Source organism: Pongo abelii, chromosome 19 (genome assembly GCF_028885655.2).
Source record: "Pongo abelii isolate AG06213 chromosome 19, NHGRI_mPonAbe1-v2.0_pri, whole genome shotgun sequence".
Classification (NCBI taxonomy): Eukaryota; Metazoa; Chordata; class Mammalia; order Primates; family Hominidae; genus Pongo; species Pongo abelii.
The window spans coordinates 67128202-67151256 of NC_072004.2; the positions used below are offsets into that span (position 1 = coordinate 67128202).

At 47.8% G+C, this 23055-nt stretch overlaps 1 protein-coding gene across 3 annotated transcripts; it reads right to left on the minus strand.

Moving 5' to 3' along the window:
• Positions 1-382: 382 nt before the first annotated feature.
• Positions 383-22087, minus strand: UBE2Z (ubiquitin conjugating enzyme E2 Z). Of its 3 annotated transcripts, none has more exons than XM_024235689.3 (7): positions 20682-22087; positions 18598-18670; positions 16444-16631; positions 13290-13401; positions 8275-8387; positions 6558-6648; positions 383-2475 (listed from the first exon to the last, which is right to left on the minus strand). In XM_024235689.3, the coding sequence occupies exons 1-7, from the start codon at positions 21338-21340 to the stop codon at positions 2305-2307; spliced, it is 1407 nt and encodes a 468-aa protein (XP_024091457.2). In that variant the 5' UTR covers positions 21341-22087; the 3' UTR covers positions 383-2304. The 3 variants fall into 3 exon arrangements, with proteins under 3 accessions (XP_024091457.2, XP_063574223.1, XP_054402324.1); XM_063718153.1 differs by having other exon boundaries at positions 383-2934; positions 20682-21670; XM_054546349.1 differs by lacking the exons at positions 16444-16631; positions 18598-18670 and having other exon boundaries at positions 20682-21670.
• Between the last annotated feature and the right edge of the window lie 968 nt (positions 22088-23055).

Consider the following 23055-nt stretch of genomic DNA (forward strand, 5'->3'; position numbering starts at 1 on the left):
AAAAAAAAAAAAGTGCTAGTTCAGTACTGGAAATCTGAAAACTCAATGGTTTTTCCATATTGAGACCCTTCCTTTAGCAGGATATAGCCTGGGCCCATCTCTACCTCTGCCTATCCTTGTAGGACATGCTCACTCCAAGCTCTGGAATAGGTCTGTCTTTGGAAACCACTCAAACTAAGATGTCACTGACTGCCAGAGCATGGACCCCATTTCCAATAAGAAAACTTGTCCTGCTCTCCCCACCCAGCCCTGCCCTTCCACCATGTTATGCAAGTCTTCAGCTTCCAGACAATTCAGTTCCAGGCCTAGGTAAGGTGTGGTTGACAAGATGATCCCATTCCTCCTTTACACAAGCCCTCCCACACCCACAGGCACTTCCTCCTTCTGCCAAAACAAATTTTATTGCACCAAAAAGGAAAAAAAAAAACAACAAAAAAACTTCATTTATGTACAGTCAGATATAAAGACATCTCTTTGACTCCTGTGCATATATTTCCTCAACTCAAGATTAGGGCATAAAAGTCAGGCTGCTATGCCAGACATGCTCTGCCCTATGGTAGGGCCAAGGAGAGGATTGTCACTTGAAAGTGGGAACACTTAAATGGATGACAGACAACACTGGACCCACAGACCAAGGGCATTCTTCTAAGCCCTGGAGTAGCTCGAGGAATGGAAGAGGGAAATTGGAAGCAGGGTCCCTTCTCAATCTTCATGTGAAGAGACCCAGCCTCTTCAAGGGTATCCAAAATAAACTTCCGTTCCCCAAGCCCACCAATCCCTGTCCAGTTCCTTTGCTTCCTGCCCTCCCAAATAGGAAATTCTCCTTTGTGCCCAGCCCCTCTTTGCACAGATCCTCCAAGGGGAGTCCCATGATCCACAAGGCAGAGACCTTCATAGCAGCGGGCAGGGCAGGTACACACTATCCTCTCCCTTATGCATGGCTGGACACTCACTGAGGCCCTGCATCACAAGAATCACCAATACCCACTGGGAGCCATAACAATAAATCTGGAAGTACGGGGAGAACATATCAAAAAGGGGAAGGATGGATTCCCTTGATGCCCAGGATTACAGGGCACCTAAAGCACATTTTTTTTCTGAGCCAACCAGCTAAAGGATCACTGCAGCTAAATACAGATAGAGAAGCAACACAGCCAGGCAAATACCCATCAGAGCCAGTGACAAGAGCAGCTGGGGGCACGGGGGAGGCGGGAGGAGGAGAAAGAAGGGGAGGAGCCTCCAGAGTCCCAGCCCCAACCCCCTCTGCCATTGGCTACCCTTGCTCCCCACAAATCCCTGGGGTTGAAGTGAGGAGGACTACAGGCTGGGGTGAAAATACACAAGGACAGCCCAACAAAATACAACAAGGACTAGCATCAGTCTCCCCCTTACTCCACCCCCAAGAGAAATACCCTCATTGTGACTAGTATTTATGAAAATCTGTAAGAGACTATTCTATGTAGTGGCTCTAATCCCATATACACAGCAGTTGCCTGTGCCGGGAACTTTTCAAATCAGTGATTGCGGGAACAAACAGTATTTTCAGCTTCTTACGGTGCCATGCAGGCTTTACCAAGACCTTGGTTAAGTCCCAGTCACATTTACCTTCTGTCTTACATCTAGAAAAGGGTGAGGAAAGGGGGGAGGGGAGAAAGGTGCTCAGGTGCTAGGTAAAGCTTACTGATCAGCAGCCTAGACTCCACCACTGTTCCTTCTCTTTGGTCTGTCTAGAACAGTGACTATAAATTAGGAAAAACAAAATTATGCTGGCCTGTGGGAAATAATGGGGGAAGGAAGGCAGGGAGGAAAAGGGCATTGGGAAGCCCTGCTTCAAGACTGAAGACAGACAAATAGACAACCACCCAGACTGCTTAAGTGTCACAGACAGCCCCCACCCCAAGCTCCCTTCCAGGTATCCCCATAAATCATTTGGGCACACACCGTCTTGGAATTGCAATTTCCGTCTTCCACTTATCCCTAAGGAGCTGGCCCTGTGGAGAGGTGTGTTGGTTGTTTTGTTTTTGCCAGAGGCCCTCGCTCTAGGTGCTCCTGTAAAGGTACCTTGGCCCCTGATATGGGATGAATGGATGAATGCAGCCCCAGATGCTCCAGTGCCAAGGAGGTCAGACCGGGAACAGGCCCCCCACTCCCACACCTTGGGATCCGAGCTTGCTTGGTTCTTGCCATCTTGCAGGATGACTTCGAGTCTGGAGGGAGATACACAGTGCCTCTCCATCCCTGGGGTGGGGGGAAGGGATTCTGCTGGGACTCTTGAGTGGGGGAAAGGGGAGATGGGAGCAGGGTCTAAACCCTCAGGCTCCCATGAAGGTCTGTCTCTGTCCCAGATGAGCTGCTATCAGAGTCCATTTCTGCATTCTCATTATGGAGCCTCTCCAGCACTTTCTGACGTATCAGTCCCAGGCGCATCAAGAGGGACTGGTAGTCAAAGTGGCCCCGCTTCTCTCCAAAAGGGTCCTGTGGGGAAAGGAGACAAGGGGATGGAAGATTCAAGTCTGGGTGGCTGATCCTAGAGAAAGCAGCTTCGGGCCCATGTGAAATGACAGCTCAACTTCTGAGCCATGGGAGCAGAAGGCCTAACAGCACAGGCAGTCCCGAACAGCAGGCAAAATAACCTTTGCTTAAAAATATGACACCTGGGCCAGGCGCGGTGGCTCACGCCTGTAATCCCAGCACTTTGGGAGGCCCAGGCGGGCGGATCACCTGAGGTTGGGAGTTTGAGACCAGCCTGACCAACATGGTGAAACCCCATCTCTACTAAAAATGCAAAATTAGCCGGGCGTTGTGGCGCATGCCTGTAATCCCAGCTACTCAGGAGGCTGAGGCAGGAGAATCACTTGAACCCGGGAGGCGGAGGTTGCGGTGAGGCGGAGGTTGCAGTCAGCTGAGATCGAGATCGCACCATTACACTCCAGCCTGGGCAACAAGAGTAAAACTCTGTCTCAAACAAACAAACAAAAAAGACACTCTTACCGCCCCAAATAGGTGTAGCTTGGGCTAGAGTGAAAATGTATTCGTATTCCTCAAAAGCAAACCAATATCCGGAAGAAGGGACAGTAAGGGTGAGATAGATAGGGATGAGAAATTCAAGACCAGAATTATAATTATTAAGTATGCCTATGTTTTTAATTAACCTCATAAAAACCACAGAAGGTAAAAGTTGCCCTTTATTCTCTGTACTCAAAAATGGTAATCTGCTTTTCTAAGGTCAGAAGCAGGTCTAGAATTCAAGAGTTCTGACTTTCAGATAAGCACCTGTACTCCTCCCCAGGGACTCGTCACTCCATTCCTGTCCAGGTTTCTGGGCACTGCTCCAGGGCCACCCAGCCTCGATCTTAGTCCTTCTCGTTCTACATCAAAGATCCCTAAACGTTGTACAGAAAGGTTTAATTGTCCCCAAAGTCTCAAAAACAACTAGTTGAGTGGATGGTATAAAAAAAGAGTTTAAAATACTATATAGGGACTTAGGCAGAAAAGTAGTGCAACAGCCCCCAAAAGGTACACAACTTTCCCTCTCACATTGTTTGCTTCTCTCACAAAAACTCCTTCCACACTTCTGCCCACACATTACCCTCATCCTGAGTGGGATGGCAGTGGGTGCTAGTCACTATCACTGGGACTACAGCCTGCATTCTCATTCATGAGAGTTAACTCCCTCAAGACTAAGCTCCACATTTACTACTATGGAGCTGTCAATTCTACAAATCTTGTTTCTTTCATCCGTGGCTCCAACTCCTCTAATTCTCCTCCTGCCCAGATGCTGTCCTCCTTCCCATCCCTCATCACAAATTGTTTCTCCTTTACACACTGATATTGCTAATGCTGTTGGATGCCAGCAATTATAATTCCTGATGGGGAACAAACTAGGACATACGTCACTGATATACTCTCAAAAAGGGTTTAGGAGACAACTTAGCCCTGAGCCAGCCCTGCCCTTTGTGCTTAAATGAGACAGGTGGGTGGAAAGTCCTTGAAGGAAGGAAGGAAGGGAAAACTACCATTTATAAGTAGCACTGGAGGGCATAAGTCATCTCCTCCTACTGCTGTTGGTGTTGGGGTGGTTGAACAGACACAGTACGAGAGCTGGAGAGAGCCTTAAGAAATCTTAGTCAATTATCCAAGTCACCCGTTTCTTTTTTTCTTTTCTTTTTTTTTTTTTTTTTGAGGTGGAGTCTGGCTCCATCGCCAAGGCTGGAGTGCAACGACGTGATCTCGGCTCACTGCAACCTCCGCCTCCCAGGTTTAAGCAAAATTCTTGTGCCTCAGCCTCCTAAGTAGCTGGGACTACAGGCATGCACCACCACATCTGGCTAATTTTTGTATTTTTAGTAGAGGCAGGATTTCACCGTGTTGGCCAGGCTGGTCTCAAACTCCTGACCTCAAGTGATCTGTCTGCCTCGGCCTACCAAAGTACGGGATTACAGGCGTGAGCCATTGCGCCAGGCCCCACAAGTATCCCATTTCTAAGCAAGACCACCAGTAAGATGATCCAAACACACAAGAACTGATTCTCCAGGACAGGAGAATTCTCATCCTCTTACCAACCAGGTGATTTACATTAGTCTATCTATAATTTGTGTTTGTCTTTTTTTTTTTTTTTTTTTTTTTTTGAGACAGAATCTTGTTTTGTTGCCCAGGCTGGAGTAGTAGTGCAATCTCAGTTTACCGCAACCTCTGCCTCCCAGGTTCAAGCATTTCTCATCCCTCAGCTTCCCAAGTAGCTGAGATTACGGGCATGAGCCATCATGCCTGGCTAATTTTTGTATTTTTAGTAGAGATGGGGTTTCACCATGTTGGCCAGGCTGGTCTTGGACTCCTGGCCTCAAGAGATCCGTCCACCTCTGCCTCCCAAAGTGCTGGGATTATAGGCATAAGCCACCGCACCTGGCTGTCTATCTACAATTTGGTCAATGATAGCCTCCTTCCTCAAAACAAGCCAAATTTTGAGTTCTTATTGGAATCAAAAGCACACTTTTCCCAGTAGAGGCAAAGAATGAACAATGGTTATCATCTTTGAATAGGAATCTTTCAACATGTGACACTGCAGATATGTTGTTTCTCTAAGCTACTGTTTCTGTGATCACCCCTCAGGGCTGGGAACAGAATTCGAATAGAGGATTCATATAATCCCTAAGATTCTGGGAGGGCTGAACGCATCTTAGCTTGAAAACACTATGGGCTGGGTGCAGTGGCTCACACCTGTAATAATCTCAGCCTCCCAGTTTGGAGGCTAAGGGAGGAGGATCACCTGAACCCAGGAGTTGCCTGGGCAATAGACTGGGACCCTATCTCTACAACCAAACAAAACAAAACAGGGCCTGTAATCCCAGCACTTTGGGAGGCCGAGGGAGGTAGATCACTTGAGGTGAGGAGTTCAAGACTAGCCTGGCCAACATGGTGAAACCCCGTCTCTACTAAAAACACAAAAAATTAGCTGGGCATGATGGCGTGTGCCTGTAATCCCAACTACTTGGGAGGCTGAAGTTGCAGTGAGCTGAGATTGCACCACTGCTCTCTAGCCTGAGCAACAGAGCAAGACTCTGTCTCAAAAAACAAAACAAAACAAAACAAAAACTAGCTGTGGTGGTGCACACCTGTAAGTCCCAGCTTGGGAGGCTGGGGTGGGAGGACTGCTTGAGCCTGGGAGTTTGGGGTTGCAGTGAGCTGTGACCCAGCTACTGCACTCCAGCCTGAGTAACAGAGTCAGAACCTGCCTTAAAAAAAAAAAAAAAAAAGACTACTGACCAAGGAAAGTAAAGAGTTCCCTATGACTTCATGAAAATCAGTCTCCTCTCTGGCTCTCAGTCCCTCAAATGATATAGGTTGCTTTTAGCTGTGACATTCTTTCTTTCTTTTTTGAGACCGAGTTTCGCTCTTGTTGCCCAGACTGGAGTGCACTCAGCTCACTGCAACCTCGGCCTCCCAGGTTCAAGCAATTCTCCTGCCTCAGTCTCCCAAGTAGCTGGGATTACAGGCACATGCTACCACGCCGAGTTAATTTTTTGTATTTTTAGTAGAGGTGGGGTTTCATCATGTTGGCCAGGCTGGTCTCACACTCCCGACCTCAGGTGATCTGCCTGCCTCAGCCTCCCAAAGTGCTGGGATTACAGGTGTGAGCCACCGCGCCTGGCCAATTTTTTTTTTTTTTTTTTTTTTTTGAGAGAGTCTCGGTCTATTGCCCAGGCTGGAGTGCAGTGGCGCAATCTCGGCTCACTGCAACTTCTGCCTCCTGGGTTCAAGTGATTCTCCTGCCTCAGCCTCCCGAGTAAATGGGACTACAGGTACATGCCACGATGCCTGGCTAATTTTTTGTATTTTTAGTAGAGACGGGGTTTCACCATGTTAGCCAGGATGGTCTCGATTTCCTGACCTCGTGATCCGCCCGCCTCGGCCTCCCAAAGTGCTGGGATTACAGGCATGAGCCACTGCGCCCAGCCTTAGCTGTGTCATTCTATGACATCTGTGGATGCCACGCTTGTGGGGGGCTTTTACATGGCCAGCTGTAGGGCTTCTGCAATTAGTAGCAGGGGTTGTATTACCTGCATAGTTTGGCCTTGAAGGTGCAGGCGATCTTTGCAGGCCACCTCATAGAAGTCATAATACTCCAGAAAGGACTTCTCCATCACCCCTCTGGAAAACAAGCAGAAAAGTGTAAGTGAGAAACCCAGGGGTACAGGTCATGCCTTCCTTACCTAACCTTTTTTTTTTTTTTCAGATGGAGTCTTGCTCTGTAGCCCACATTGGAGTGCAGTGGTGCAACCTCAGCTCATTGTGACCTCTGCCTCCCGGGTTCATGCAATTCTCCTGCCTCAGCCTCCTGAGAAGCTGGGATTACAGACATATGCCACCACGCCTGGCTAATTTTTGTTTTTAGTTGAGACGGGGTTTCACGATGTTGGCCAGGCTGGTCAGGAACTCCTGACCTCAACTGACCTGCCTGCATCATCCTCCCAAAGTGCTAGGATTACAGGCGTAAGCCACCACACCTGGCCTCCTTACCTAACCTTAATGCCAAATTAAATACCTACCATTCCCAAGTCCAGATCTGTTTTCTACAAACATCTTTTCATTTTATTTATTTTTTATTTTTTTGAGACTGAGTCTCGCTCTTTTGCCCAGGCTGGAATGCAGTGGCGCAATCTCGGCTCACTGCAACCTCCGCCTCCTGGGTTCAAGTGATTCCCATGCTTCAGCCTCCTGAGTAGCTGGGATTACAGGTGCATGCCACCACACCCGGGTAATTTTTGTGTTTTTAGTAAAGATGTGGTTTCACCATGTTGGTCAGGCTGGTCTTGAACTCCTGGCCTCGTGATCTGCCTTCCTTGGCCTCCCAAAATCCTGGGATTACAGGTGTGAGCCACTACGCCCCGCCTCTAAAAGGATCTTTAAATGGAAGATGGAAAAAGGAACACCTAACTGCCCGTGGTTGACTTCCCCTACACGTCGGGAATTATGAGTGTGACTGTAATATTCACCATTTGTTTTCTTTTTGAGGCAGGGTCTTGCTCTGTTACCCAGGCTGGAGTGCAGTGATGTCATCACAGCTCACTGCAGCCTCAACCTCTTAGGCTCAAGCAATCCTCCCACCTCAGCCTCCTGACTGGCTGTGACTGCAGGAGCGTGCCATCACACCTAGCTAATTTTAAAATTTTTGTAGAGATAGGGTCTCCCTATGTTGCCCAGGCTGGTCTCGAACTCTTGGGCTCAAGTGATCCTCCCGTCTCAGCCTCCCAAAGTACTAGGATTACAGGCGTGAGCCGCCACCAAGCCAATACTCACCATTTGAATCCCAACTTCAACTCATGACTTGCTCCACCTCCATTGTTTTTCATCAGCCATCCCTAATCCCAAACCTTACTCAAAATTCTCCTAGAAGTTTATTTATTTAACCCTGACGTTGCTCATCCAGTTTTGGCACTTAAAAATAACTTCAGCACTAAGAAATGAGTCTTATCATGAAGTACTCTACACATTTGGCTGGAAAAAAGTACGTCCAAGCCTTCATCAAACTGGAAGCTCCCTGAGGGTGTGGACTGCCTCTCCCAAAGGCTTGGCATTCTCCAACAAAGTAGCTCTCTGAACTTCTTCTTGGGTAACCCTCAGCCACTTGTTCTTTAAAAGCAGGAACCACATCTTTCCTTCTTCTCTATCTCCCTCTGGTACCCAACACTGTACTCTGCCCCAAAGGTCCTCAAAGGTGCCAACTACCCAAATGCCCGAAAGGAATAATACCAAGCAAGTCCTCTTGACACATACCGTAGGGGTTCAGGACAGGGACACTTTCCTTCCATCATGTCACAGACTGCAACTCTGATGGTCTCGTGCCGGATACATTCATTATAGTTTTTGCTGTCTCCTGGATGTCTCTCCTATAATGTAACAGATGCCAGAGTATCCCAAAAATTAAGCAAAAAGAAAACCAATGGGAAGGGACTTTAAGATTACTATGGGGTATGTCAGCCAGTCACACAAACTAAAAAGATACCTTTCCCACTGTATGGCAGATCCATGAAGAGCAACCACACCTTTATTTTTGACACCATTCACCCCCACCACCCTCCAAATATACCAACAGGTTACAGGTCATTTGGCCTATAACCAGCAAACTAGATCCATCATATTTTCCTGAATGTGAAGTGAAAGGTCTATCAAGTAAAGATTACGTGGGAAATAACCAAACATAAGAATGATGGTAGGGTTGCTAAGCCTGGTGGCATAAACCAGTAGTCCCAGCTACTCAGGAAGCCAAGGTGTGAGGATCACTTGAGCCCAGGAGTTTGGGTTCAGCCTAGGCAACAAAGTAAGTTCCTGTTTTTTCAGTTTTTCTTTTTGGAGACAGGGTTTTTGCTGTTGCCCAGGCTGGAATGCAGTGGCACAATCACAGCTAACTGCAGCCTTGACCTCCTGGGCTCTAGCAATCCTCGAACTCCTGGGCTCTAGCGATCCTCCCACCTCAGCCTCCTGAGTAGCTGGGACTAAAGACATTCGTCACCATGGTGGGCCCCGAGTTTCTATTTTTTATTATTTATTTGTTTTTTTGAGTTTTGCTCGTCACCCAGGCTGGAGTGCAATGGCATGATCTCAGCTCACTGCAACCGCCTCCTGGGTTCAAGCGATTCTCCTGTCTCAAGCCTTCCTAGTAGCTGGGATTACAGGTGCCCGCCACCATGCCCGGCTAATTTTTGTATTTTTTAGTAGAGACAGGGTTTCACCATGTTGGCCAGGCTGGTCCTGAACGCCTGACCTCAGGTAATCCACCTGCCTCAGCCTTCCAAAGCGCTGGGATTACAGACATGAGCCACCGCACCCGGCTTATTTGTCTTTTATTTAAAAAATTTTTAAGAGGCAGGCTCCTGCTTTGTCATCCAGGCTAGAGAGTGGTGGCATGATCAGAGGTTACTGCTGCCTCAAATTCCTGGGCTCAAGCGATGCTCCTCCTCTCCTCAGCTTCCCGAGTAGCTGGGACTCAAGGTGCATGTCACAATGCCCAGCTATTTTTTTTTTAAATTTTTTCGGTACAGACAAGGTCTCACTACGTTGCCCAGGCTGGGAAACACTTGTCTCTTTAGGGGGAGAAAAAAAAAAGACAGAATGATGGTGGGACAAAAAGGTATAAATGAAGTGAAGAGTCTCAGTGTAGAAAACCTTCAGGCATCAACAAGTAAAGGATGCTTCCTGGTTAACCCCTTTACCTGTCATATGTCTCTAGGGTCCCACCATCATTGAACCAATTATTATAAATCAGAAGTAGGGCTGGGCCCGATGGCTCATGCCTGTACTCCCGACACTTTGGGAAGCCGAAGCAGGCGGATTGCTTGAGTTCAGGAGTTCAGGATCAGCATCGGCAACATGGTGAGATCCCGTCTCTATAAAAAATACAAAAATTAGCTGGGCATTGGTGGTGTGCACCTGTCGTCCCAGCTACTCAGGAGGCTGAGGCGAGAGGATGGCTAGAGCCCAGGAGTTCGAGGCTTCAGTGAGCTATGACTGTGCCACTGTACTCCAGCCTGGGTGACAAAGCAAGACTTTGTCTCAAAGAAATAGTAAAATTAGAAATAAATCTATCAGAAGCTTCAAAAGATAAACTTCAACTCTGGTCTAGAAAGCCATTATAAACAGGGTCTCACTATGGTGTGAACAGAAGGAGAGTACGGCCTCCGCTCCTTTAATTTTTCCTGTGCTCTTCTCCTCTTACCACCAACCCCAGTCAATTAGAGCCCTGATCTCTGATAAAAGTAGCTGATGGGCCAGGTGCGGTAGCTCACACCTGTAATCCCAGCACTTTGGGAGGCCAAGGCAGGTGGATCATGAGGTCAGGAGTTGGAAACCAGCCTGGCCAAAACAGTGAAACCCCGTCTCTAATAAAAATACAAAAATCAGCTGGGTGTGGTGGTGTGTGCCTGTAAATAAATAAAAAATAAATAAATAAATAAAATAAAAACAACTGCAAGTCATTGTAGAAGTAAAAAATAAAAAACACAAGGCTGGGCATGGTGGCTCACACCCGTAATCCCAGCACTTTGGGAGGTTGACGTGGGCAGACTGCTTGAGGCCAGATGTTCAAGACAAGCCTGGCCAACATGGCGAAACCCCATCTCTACTACAAATACAAAAATTAGCCAGGCGTCATGGTGTGTGCCTGTAATCCCAGCTACTTGGGAGGCTGAGGTACTAGAATCGCTTGAACCTGGGAGGCAGAGGTTGCAGTGAGCTGAGATCACACCACTGCACTCCAGCCTGGGTGACAGAGTGAGTCTGCCTCCAAAAAAAAAAAAAAAAGACAAGACCTAAAAATCAGCTCCTGCTAATGAAGTCTATTTCAATTAGACTCTCCTTCTGAAATGAATGTTTGGAGAAAGGATGGGTTAAGAAATATTTTTTGTTAACTTTTGAGGCCAGACTCTGTGGCTCACACCTGTGATCCTACCACTTTGTGAGGCCGAGACAGGCTGATCACCTAAGGTCAGGAGTTCGAGACCAGCCTGGCCAACATGGTGAAATGCCACCTCTACTAAAAATACAAAAATCAGCCAGGCATGGTGGTGTGCGCCTGTAGTCCCAGCTACTCGGGAGGCTGAGGCAGGAGAATTGCTTGACCCCAGGAGGTGGAGGCTGCAGTGAGCCGAGATCACACCACTGCCCTCCAGCCTGAGCGATGGAGTGAGACTCCGTCTCAAAAAAAAATTTTTATTTTTCATTTTTGAAAGGTATTTTATTATCCTTTGTTCAGGTCTATAGAGGAATAATCAAAGTTGGTGTCATATGTAGTAGTTTAAAAATAAATTAAGCTGGCCAGGCATGGTTGCTCATGCCTGTAATCCCAGCACTTTCAGAGGCCAAGGCGAGTGGATCACCTGAGGTCAGAAATTCGAGACCAGCCTGGCCAAGATGGTGAAACCCCTTCTCTACTAAAAATACAAAAAATTAGCCAGGTGTGGTGGTGCGTGCCTGTAATCCCAGCTACTCGGGAGGCTGAGGCAGAAGAATCACTTGAACCTGGGAGGCAGAAGTTGCTGTGAGCCGAGATCACGCCATTACACTCCAGCCTGGGTAACAAGAGTGAAACTCTGTCTCAAAAAATAAATAAATTAATTAATTAATTAAGCTCTTCTAATCACCTATCTGGAATCATTTTCTTTTGGGACTATCACTGGAACTTTTTCCCGTGCTCATGAGTAATTCAGGAAGGCACATCGGAATAGTGGGAGAAGTTGGGCTCCAATGTAAGTCTGGGGTCCTATCCTGATCTGTGTGTCTTTGTGAAAGTTGATTAACCTTTCTGAGGCAACATTATTTCACTTGAAAATGGGAATAACAATATTTAACCTCACATAGTATGAAGGTTAAACAAGAAATTATATATAAAAACTCGGTAGTGTCCAGCACAGAGCACGCTCTTGGAAAAATATGAGATTTCTCCACCTTCTCGTTGGCATTGTTAACTCAAAAAGTCTTGCCCGGGACTCCTAATGACTAGCTCCTTTGGCTCTGCAGGTAACAGTCCTTCATAACCCCAGAAGAACAGCTGGCTGGGCAGTAGTCCCTACAGAGCAACTTCAGGGGATGCTGAGAATACAGGCACATAGAACCCACTGGATGCCACAACCCCCAAAGCAGGTCAGAATTAATTTCCAAATGAGTCCACTGACTTCCATGCTATAAAGGAATCCAAGTCACATACTTATTGTAACTCTCACAAATAAAAAAATTAATTATTATTATTATTATTTTTTTTGAGACAGTGTCTCGCTCTGTCGCTCAGGCTGGAATGCAATGGCCCAATCTCAGCTCACTTGTAAGCTCCACCTCCCGCGTTCACGCCATTCTCCTGTCTCAGCCTCCGAGTAGCTGGGATTACAGGTGCCCACCACCACGCCCAGCTAATTTTTTGTATTTTTAGTACAGACAGGGTTTCAGTGTGTTAGCCAGGATGATCTCAAACCCCTGACCTTGTGATCTGCCCGCCTCGGCCTCCCAAAGTGCTGGGATTACAGGTGTGAGCCACTGCGCCCGGCCATTATTATTTTTTTGGGGGCGGGGGGACGGAGTTTCGCTCCTTACCCAGGCTGAAGTGCAATGGCGTGATCTCAGCTCACTGCAACCTCTGCCTCCAGGGTTCACGTGATCACGCCCAGCTAATTTCTTGTATTTTTAGTAGAGACAGGTTTTCACCATGTTGGCCAGGCTGGTCTCAAACTCCTGACCTCAGGTGATCCACCTGCCTGCCTCAGCCTCCCAAAGTGCTGGGATTACAGGTGTGAGCCACAGTGGTTGGCAAAAAATTTCATTACTAAAAAACACGTGTCAATTCCCTTTTTTTCCCTGTACCAACAAATGTAGTACATGGGGCTGTGCTAGGTCCAAAACAAAACAAAACAAAACAAAACCTCCCAAGCAGATCTCTTAAAACACTATTCTGGCTGGGCGCGGTGGCTCACGCCTGCAATCCCAGCACTCTGGGAGGCCGAGGCAGGCGGATCACCAGGTCAGGAGCTGGAGACCAGCCTGGCCAATATGGTGAAACCCCATGTCTACTAAAAATATAAAAATTAGCCAGGCATGGTGGTACATGCCTGTAGTCCCAGCTACTTTGGAGGCTGAGACAGAATGGCTTGAACCCGGGAGGCGGAGGTTGCAGTGAGCTGAGATTGCACCACTGCACTCCAGCCTAGGTGACAGAGCAAGACTCTGTCTCAAAAAAAAAACAACCAACCAACCAAACAAACAAAAACAATAGTCTACACCCCAGAGCCAGGCCCATCTGGCCTTACCTGTTCAAAGCCGGGCTCATTGTGATAGGGGTTCTCAGTCATCAGGGACTGGATAGAGATGAGCACGGACGAGATGCTCTGGGCTGGGCTCCAGGCAGGTCCAGTCCATGTACTGTAAACACATCAGAAGGAATGGAGGGTGAGGCAGAGAAAGAACAGGGAACAAGTAACCCTGGGGCCCGGCAACACCACCATAAGTGACTCACCATAAGTTTCTCTTTCACTATTAATACTCTGGAATTTCCCAGCCTCTGTCTCATGCTCATGTTCTGATTTCACCAGAAATCAGTCAATTGCCTAATCCTCAAATCAAGGGGGGAGCAAAAGAACAGGTAATAGCAAGCTATGTAACTTTGAAGGGACTTTCTTTGTACTAGAAACAGTTATGACAATCAAAAGAAATTAGGTAAACAATTAGCTCCAAAGTTGTTTAAATGTTAATCTCTGTGGATCTCAAAGAGCTCATTTATGGTGGTGATGGAGTTAGTGAGGGGAGAGAGAAGTTGAGCATAGAGGCACACAGGTGACTGAAGCCATCTGGTTAGAAGCCATGTGGTGGGGCTACTGGGGATCCAGTTCTGTATCAAACCCCCAAGGAGAGTCAAATTCTCTTAAGACTACACAACTCTGCCAAAGGACAGGAAGAGAATAAGGGGTGCTTCCAGACAGTGGAAGGTCTGAAAATAATATATGGAAAACGTCAAATACCAAAATTGCTCCTCTCTTTCATAAACCCAACCAAGTATTAGGGGGAGGGGACAGCTTGGATGTTAATGACATTTTGTTTTAGCTCAATTAATTGAAGAGATGGCACTGGAGCTGGAAGCCGAACACAACCTAAGCCAGGACTGGCTTGTTCAAGTTGACTGCCCGCTTCCCTTTCCCTGCTGTACTTGAGGAAAGCCCAAGTCAGTAATGCCTAATAGTAACTTCACTGGGGACTGCCCTTAAGTGCCTCTCTCTTTTCAGCTTTGCTCCCCCAGGAACTCTAGACCTACTGCTCTCTGAAGCTTTACAACAGAGTCAACTCTCGTTAAATTTCTTTCGTCAGTGAGTCAGCCCAACACTGTTTTCTAGGTAGAGAGGGGAAACAAACATGGCTGATAAAGCTAATACAGTCAACTAGGAACACCTAAGAATTTTCTTTTCTCTTTTTTTTGAGACAAAGTCTCCCTCTGTCACCCAGGCTGGAGTGCAGTGGCATGATCTTGGCTCACTGCAACCTCTGCCTCCCAGGTTCAAGCAATTCTCGTGCCTCAGCCTCCCGAGTAGCTGGGACTAGAGGCACGCACCACCATGCCTGGCTAATTTTTGTATTTTTAGTAGAGACGGAGTTTCGCCAGGCCAGGCTGGTCTCAAATTTCTGACCTCAGGAGATCCACCCGCTTCGGCCTCCCAAAGTGCTGGGATTACAGGTGTGAGCCACTGCACCCGGCTGAAATTTTCTACTCTGTGATTCTTTATGGCAAATTTTCAATTTCAGGGCAGCTTCTCCTTTTCTACCTAACACACTTCTACTACTTTTACCCCACTGTCCTGTGGCTGGTATCTCAAAAGAGTTTTATATTGACCCAATGAGGGAGAGCCTACTTTGAGACACACTTTTGCGAACAAATTTCATACAGAAGCAACGACTAAATTTCTTCATCATCATAGGTTTTAGCCTACCAGCAAAGACAATTAATTAAGTACCCTAACGAGATGAAGTACTTCTTTAAGGACAACCTCCTTTAAAGGACTTCTTCACTGCCAAAATCACAGCAGAACATATCCCTGGGTCTGAGCAAGTTCTAGAAAAATGAATGATGTCTCTAAGTTTATTTCAAATGCTGCCCTTCCCTCACACAAACCTGGAAACATGTTGGATAGCAGGAAAACAGAATCATCAGTTTGGGGGTACTTTCTCAACTTCAACCTGCACGTGTTCTCTGCCCCAGAGAAGTTCAGACCACTATAAAAAGACCAATCCAAAATATGCTAGAAGATGTCCACACTGAGTTTTCAGCCCCCAAAAGCAACTAAAATGGGAACTCTATGAAGCAAAACCTCAGAAGCATCCAGAAAGAAGATGCACTAGAAACTCATTTCATATCTAATGTGATTTCCAATCTCAGACATTTGTCGTTGTTAAAATATTATAATCAGGTCAGGCATGGAGGCTCATGCCTATAACCCCAGTGCTTTGGGAGCCACAAGAGGACGACTGCTTGAGGACAAGAATTCAAGACCAGCCTGGGCAACATAGTGAGATACCTGCCTCTACCAACAAAACAAAAACAAACAAAACAAAACAAAACAAAAATGAAACCATAATGATCACCACCACCACCACCGCCACTGCCTTCAAAGCAACTTATTGCGAGACTCAAATTAAGACACCCCAAATCTTGAATGGCACAGACCTGCAGCCTTTCTCAACCTGTTCAGGCGAGAAAATAAGGCCTTAACACCCCAAGAGAGTGGTTCTGAAACTGCAGTATGCACCACAATCATCTGGAGAGCCTGTAAAAAACAGATTTCTGGGCCGGGCACGGTGGCTCATGCCTGTAATCCCAGCACTTTGGGAGGCTGAGGTGAGTGGATGATGAGGTCAAGAGATCGAGACCATCCTGGCCAACATGGTGAAACCCCGTCTCTACTAAAAATACAAAAATTAGCTAGGTGTGGTGGTGCACGCCTGTAGCCCCAGCTACTTGGGAGACTGAGGCAGGAGAATCGCTTGAATCTGGGAGGTGGAGGTTGCAGTGAGCCAAGATCGTGCCACTGCACTCCAGCCTGGCAATAGAGCAAGACTCCGTCTCAAAACAAACAAAAAACAACAACCAAAAAAACCCAGATTTTTGGCCCCAACCCCAGAGTTTCTTCTGTAGGTCTACGACAGGGCCCCAGAAAGTGCTCGGCTACAAGTTTCCAGATGCTCAGGGCCACACTCTCAAGAGAACCACTTCTCAAAGGTTTCCACTGTAATAAATTAACTTCTCCCCTCTGCATCTAGAATGATACTAGTCACATACCATCCTGAGGAGATTTGAGAAGAGTCACTCAATCATTTTCTGTGTTCTGTAGTTCAGATGAGGGACTCCGGTTGATAAAGGCTGACCTAGAGTAATTATCTGCTAACAACCGACTTGGCTACTTAAAAGTCTCCTCTTACCCTAGAATACTCAAGCAGACTTTCCCATTGCGGTAGAAGTTGGGGTTAAACCTCACTGTGTTATTGCCCGTTGTCATCAGTTTGACCCGAGGTGGGTGGATGGGATAGTCGGGCGGACACCGAAACACGAACAGGAAGAAACCCCCTTCATAAGGAGTGTCAAATGGGCCTGTGATCAATGCATGAATCTGCAAAATAAAACCCCATCTCAAAATTGTGAGGTGACGACCCACCCCAAGCCCTCCTGGCTACCCTCCACCTACTACCCACACCAGAAGCAGAGCCCATAATCTGGTACACATGTTCTATATCCTCACCATGCAGAAGGAACATCCTGTATTCACTCATACTAATACGTAGGTTTGGAATTTTAAGAAATCTCATTACAGTGGAATGACATCTTACTCAGGGGTTACTTCTAAAGTTAGAGCCCAAGGCGAAAACTGAATCTAGTCAAAATCACTCTTGAGTATCCCCTAAAACTCTCTTAAAGCATGTTTTTTTTTTTTTTGTGCAGACCTCCCTGATCAATGTTACATATAATGGATAAAACATCACTGTGGAAAAATAGAATATGCTTATCTATAAAATATAATCCTAGCATTTTTAATTTTGAGAAATGCACACAGATTTTGACTGAATATATGTTTGGATTTGCCCAGGCCAAACATGCATATGATGCAACCCCACCCTACATTTATGTGGCATGAAGGGAAAGTATGATGAAAGGAGACGAGGAAAGGGATTGGAGGCCACAGCCCAGTGCCAGTAACAGAGCAGGGTTAGGGGATGTGATGGATGCCTAGGATATCGGCTTGCTTCCTCTGCAGAGGATCAAACCTATTGTGGAGGATGTGGCTCAGGCAGCACATCATGACTGAAAATGGGGAAGACTCAGGGTCCACTCAGAGCCATTAGACCAGTCCCAGAACTTTCCCCAATACTGTTCAAAAAAAAAAAAAAAAAAAAAAAAATCAGCCGCCCTGAAAATGACACTAAATTCTCTTCCCCCTCAAGCCATAATTCTTAAACAGGATTTCCCTCCCTGAAGGGAAGAAAACCTGAACTGACTCAGTTATATTTCTTCTTCTACAAAGGCTCCTAAGCATTTAAGTCTGCTAAGCATTTGAACAGCAAAAGGAAAAGGACGTGGCAATCCAATGCCTAAGTCTATAGTTCCCACCTTGCCCTCCTGGCAAGACCCTACATCATATTCTGGCTCTCAGTCATTTGGAATAGTAAACTCAACTGGTCTCAACATGGCATCAACTCTGGGACCCCAGGTACTAGACTATTAACACTGGTACTTGACTGAGGACAAGATGTCCTAGGAAAAACATTTCCAACTACATAAAAAGAAAAAAAATAAATATGAAGGGAAATCTATTCAAAACAACAAAAAAAGATACACCAACAATACAAAATCTGAATTTTTACTGTAAGAAATTTACTGTAAGAAAACTATGTGTTTCACTTAAACAGCATTAGGTTTAGGAAATATGATTTCTTTCTAACATCAGTTTAAGTGCAACTGCACTTCTGTGGGTAGAGCACTCAGTGACAGAGAAACCTAGGTATCTATACCAGAGAAATGTGACATTATGTATTAAGCTTTCTCTCTGAGTGGAGGACAAGAGGTATAGTCTTTGGGGTGGAAGGGATACTTAAACGCAACCAGTAAGGACAGGATCCTGAGCAAAGTCCTTTAACCACAAACACTTCAGTCAAGCTTGCCCTATTCCCAACCTTCCCTACATCTGATTTATAGTACCATAGCATAGTTAATGTCAAGAGTAATGGGATGGGGGAAGAGCTGGGTAGTACAATGGATAGGGTGACCATATAATTTATTATCCAAACAGGAGCACTTTTGAGAGTGAAAGAATGCCCCATAAATAGTCAAGCTGCGACAACAGACATGAACTGGGATTTTCCAAGCCAATCAGTACCTATGGGGTACACTAATAACAGACACCTCTTCAAAGCGCTGCTCCACCTCACTATGTGACCTTGGACAAGCCACTTACTCTCCTGGGGTCTTGATTTCTTCATCTGTGTAATCAGAGAGGTGAGCTGAATAATCTCTTTTAGGCTTTTCCAACCTTATGGCCCCCAATTTCCCAAAAGCCCCCAAACCCCCATCAAGTTACATACCTTAGTCATGTCAACAGTATCAGGTACAACGAACATTCCTGGAGGAGGCTCCTTATAAATGGACATGATATCCCTGTATAACACCAAGAGGAGGTGGGGGAAGGAGTGAGGAAGGAGGGGAAAGGGGGAATCCCTTGAGCAGGACAGTTGTTATCACCTCAACGAGGCCAGGGTTTGAGAAAGTGGTGCTTGGTACCGCAAGTGTTTGTACTGTCTTGTTGGCTGAGAAATCTCAGCTGAGTACTTGTCAGGCAGGCAGAGAGCAAATTATTATCAAAAGGGCATTGTTTCCTCAGGGGGAGGGGAGGGAGAGGGGAAAAAAAAATCAGAGATCCCAATGGCATCAAATGTCAGCCTGGAAAAGCCACTTTCCACTTACTCTCACTTCCTCCCACATGGCAATTCATTCACTCCCCACCTCCATGATTCCCAGGTACTACAGCTGAATGCTAAATGAAGATTTCTTAGTAACTGGAAAGTCATCATCAACTCCACTAAAAAACTAATTCTATAAACTATACAGTGGACCCTTATTGGTAAGGGGATTGTATGAAGCAAGCCAGCCAGCAGGGAGTAAGACTATCATGGTGGTCTTCTTGCCCAGGGGTGTCTCAGGGTAGAGATCTCTTCAGGCTGGGGAGGGACCCTCAGAAATTGCTGAGACTCTCCCATCTGGAGGATGACATGTGGACTTCCATAGGAGATAAGATTTCTGACTTATATCTCACCAACTGGAATGGATCAGTTGAGAGCAAGGGGCTAAAGAACATTCTAGGTGGCGAAAAGTCTAGGGACTTGCTAGGGTGGGTAGGGACATAAAAAGGGCAAACAGGCGACAGAGCAGAGGAAAGCATTGGCCAAACTCAAAGCATTGGCCAAACTCATCCAATGTCAGAATTGGATGACTGAAATGGCTGAAGGAGGAAAAGAGTTGAGTGCTGAGTTGCAGTTAGAGGTGGCAATCCCTCCAGAGTTGACCTCCTGTGTCAGGCACTGTGCCAGGTACTTTACACACATTGTATTAATTTTTATTACAACCTTGAAAAGTAGACACAGAGACATCTGAAAGGACGTGGAACATGGGGAATAAGAACTAAACGAAGATGCTTGTGATGTGATGGGCATGGGAAGAAGTCAAACAGGTTTCAGGATTAACAGCAGCTAAAGAGCACTGCCCTTTTCTTATGCGATAGGTACTATTCTACGTGCTTCTGGAAAACATTATCTACTAAATGATAGGATCTAAGATCAGTCACCCAAGAAATAAGCACAGAAAGGACTTAGGCCTTTGCTCCTATATTTGATGAGTATATTTGCTTCATAAAAGTAAAACAGACGACCCGGGCAGGGTGGGGGGTGGGGGGAGGGAAATTACAAGAAAGAAGCTCCTGAGTGGGATATTACAATCCAGAGTGGCACTGGGGAAGTGGGGGGAAGTAGCCTGTGTTTCTGGAAGAGACGTAAGAGTGGACAGCTTTGGGACACTGGAAAACGGGTTCAAGGAAAGACTGGGGCGAGGGAAGCGATCTAGACCTGAGGAAAGGACTGTGTGGAGGGAATCAGAAAAACGGAGGATAAAAAGAAAGGCTGGCTCGAGTCAGAGGCAGGGCAAAGGAAGCTGAGTTCGTCTGTGTTAGGAACGGGGCTCCAGAGGAGAAGAGAGGGGACCGATGGGTGGGGCCTGCGGGCAGCATCTAGCAAGGTTGGGGTGGGGAAGGGGAAATAGGGGCGGCGCCGAAGGCGGGAGGGGGTGTTACTGAAGCGCGAAAGGGTCGGGTTTCCACCCGGAGGTGGGAGGTGTGGGGGAGGGTGGCCGGAATGGAGACGGAGGGCTTACGGGAGGTTGTCGAGGGGCGGGGTCGGATCTGGGCACACGAGGCGGGGGTTGGTGCTTGCGGGTCTGGGGGTGGGGGAAGAAGGGAGTTGGATCCCGACGCCCGGAGCTGGCAAGATTTGGGCAGTGGAGGTGGGCCGCCACGAGGGCAGCGCAGTGGGTTGGGGGTGAGTTGTAGTGGGAGAGGGTGGGGGGCGGGGAAGGTCGAGCCCCGGAGCTCGGGGCTGGGGGAGGAAAAACCCCGGCTCACCGCTTGATCCGGAGTAGACACTGCGGCGCGGTGCGCTCGCCGTCCCAGTCGGAGCTGAGCGTGGGGTCCCAGTGGCTAAGCAGCGCGGCCCCGTGGGCAGCGGCCGAGGGCGGGAGCCCGGGCAGCGGAGCCAGGCCGCTCCCCGGGCCCCCGGCCCCGCCCGCTGCCGCCGCCGCCGCCCACACATCCGGCAGGAAAGGCGGCCCGAACCCGCCGCCGCTGCCGCTAACGCCAACAACACCAGCAACGCCGCTCGCCCCGGGGCCCGCCGCCCCGGCGCCCGCCGTCGCCGCCTCCTCAGTCGGACTCTCCGCCATCGCTGCTTCGCTTCCGGGACTACTCGGCAGCACGTCCGCCGACCAGAGCGGCCGCTGCTCCCTCCCGCTCCCGCACCACCGAGAACCGGGCCAGAGTGTCCCCACCCTCCGCTTCCACAGCCCAGACTGTGCTGGCTCCGCCCACCCCCGCCCCAACCAGCGAGAGGCGCTCTGCAAGAGCGTCCACCTACGGTCCTCCAGGACGGGAGGGGTGGGAACTAGCAGGCCACGATGGTTCTGGGTTCGTGTGGGTCCTGCGCTGTGCGGAAGGAGCGGAGAGCCCAATTCAAGTATTGAAAGGGGAGAAGAGAGGCGGGAGTGGGGGAGGAAGGGCCGTATCATTCCCGTTAAAGGCGGCTACCCTCAGACGTTTCCATGGTTAGGACTGGGGATCCAGCATCCTCATGTGAAGCTCAGTAGAGGAGTTGACTCGCTTTGGGCCCCTTCTCTCGGAAAGGCTCTGCGATTGATCCTTCCTGCACACTTGTACACCCAGGGCCCGGTACCATTGCCCTTGCCTGCAACAGGACCAAGAAAGGACTCAACTTGGAATGAAAAGCTACCTCTTTTAGAGTTTATTCAACATATATTTATGAAGGGCCTACTAAATGCCAGTCACTGTTGCTAGTTGTTGCCATGGGGATAATGAAACAGAACTAGAGAAGCTTGGTGAAAGGAAGAAAAATCAGGCCTCCTGACTCCAAGCTTAGTACTTTTTCTTCCCACAAATCTTGGAATATACAGGAATCGAGGGACTGTGAGTGTAAACCCTGAGGATTCTTTGGGTCTTTCCTAAAATGTTTAAAGTGAAAAATAATCTGCCAGGTTCGGTGGCTCACGCCTGTAATCCCAGCACTTTGGAAGGCCGAGGTGGGCGAATCACGAGGTCAGGAGTTCGAGACCAGCCCAACATGGTGAAACCCCGTCTCTATTAAAAATACAAAAATTAGCCGGGCGTGGTGGCGCGCACCTGTAGTCCCAGCTACTCAGGAGGCTTAGGCAGGAGGATCACTTGAACCCGGGAGGCGGAGGTTGCAGTGAGTTGAGATCACGCCACTGCACTCTAGCCTGGGCGACAGAGCCAGACTCGGTATCAAAAAAAAAAAAAAAAAAAATCCTATGGACTAAGAATAACAGAGGCCTTCCTAAAAAACTTTTTTTCCCTGCCGGGCGCGGTGGCTCATGCCTGTAATCCCAGCACTTTGGAAGGCCGAGGCGGGTGGATCACGAGGTCAGGAGATCGAGGCCATCCTGGCTAACACGGTGAAACCCCGTCTCTACTAAAAATACAAAAAATTAGCTGGGCGTGGTGGAGGGCGCCTGTAGTCCCAGCTACTCGGGAGGCTGAGGCAGGAGAATGGCGTGAACCCGGGAGGCGGAGCTTGCAGTGAGCCAAGATCGTGCCACTGCACTTCAGCCTGGGCGACAGAGCAAGACTCCGTCTCAAAACAGAAACAAAAACAAAAACTTTTTTCGCTAGCAAAAATATAGGATCAATATTAACTGGAAACCAGTGGGGCCAGATGTATTTCAAACTTTGGAATGACACATCAAGCAAGAAGTGGGGCAGCGCCAGGTAGCCAAACCTATTGACATTTCTGCATCAAAGTGTATGAACATTCGTACCAAGTCAAATGAATAGCCTCACTTTGAATGTTTTGCCACCAAGTTTGGTTTTTTAAAAAAGAAGCCTGGGCCGGGCACGGTGGCTCACGTCTGTAATCCCAACAATTTGGGAGGCCGAGGTGGGTGGATCACCTGAGGTAAGGAGTTCGAGACCAGCTTGACCAATATGGTGAAACCCTGTCTCTACTAAAAATACAAAAATTAGCCGGGTGTGGTGTCGGGCGCCTGTAGTCCCAACTACTCAGGAGGCTGAGACAGAAGAATCGCTTGAACCCGGGAGGGAGAAGTTGCAGTGAGCCGAGACCGAGCCACTGCACTCCAGCCTGAGTGAAAGAGTGAGATTCCGTCTCAAAAAAAAAAGAGTCTGGCTTTAGAGTTTTTTTTGTTTCTTGTTTTTTTTTAAAGAGGGAATCTCGCTCTTGTCACGCAGG

Bases quoted from the DNA above. Each gene is read 5' to 3' on its own strand.
- UBE2Z (XM_024235689.3), bottom strand. From the start codon at position 21,340: ATGATACGGCCCTTCCTCCCCCACTCCCGCCTCTCTTCTCCCCTTTCA. The intron at 16,632-18,597 runs GTATGTAACTTG...TTTATTTTGCAG, and splicing joins ATACTGTTGACATGACTAAG to ATTCATGCATTGATCACAGG. The intron at 6,649-8,274 runs GTATGTGTCAAG...CTTGTTTTCCAG, and splicing joins CCCTGTCCTGAACCCCTACG to AGGGGTGATGGAGAAGTCCT.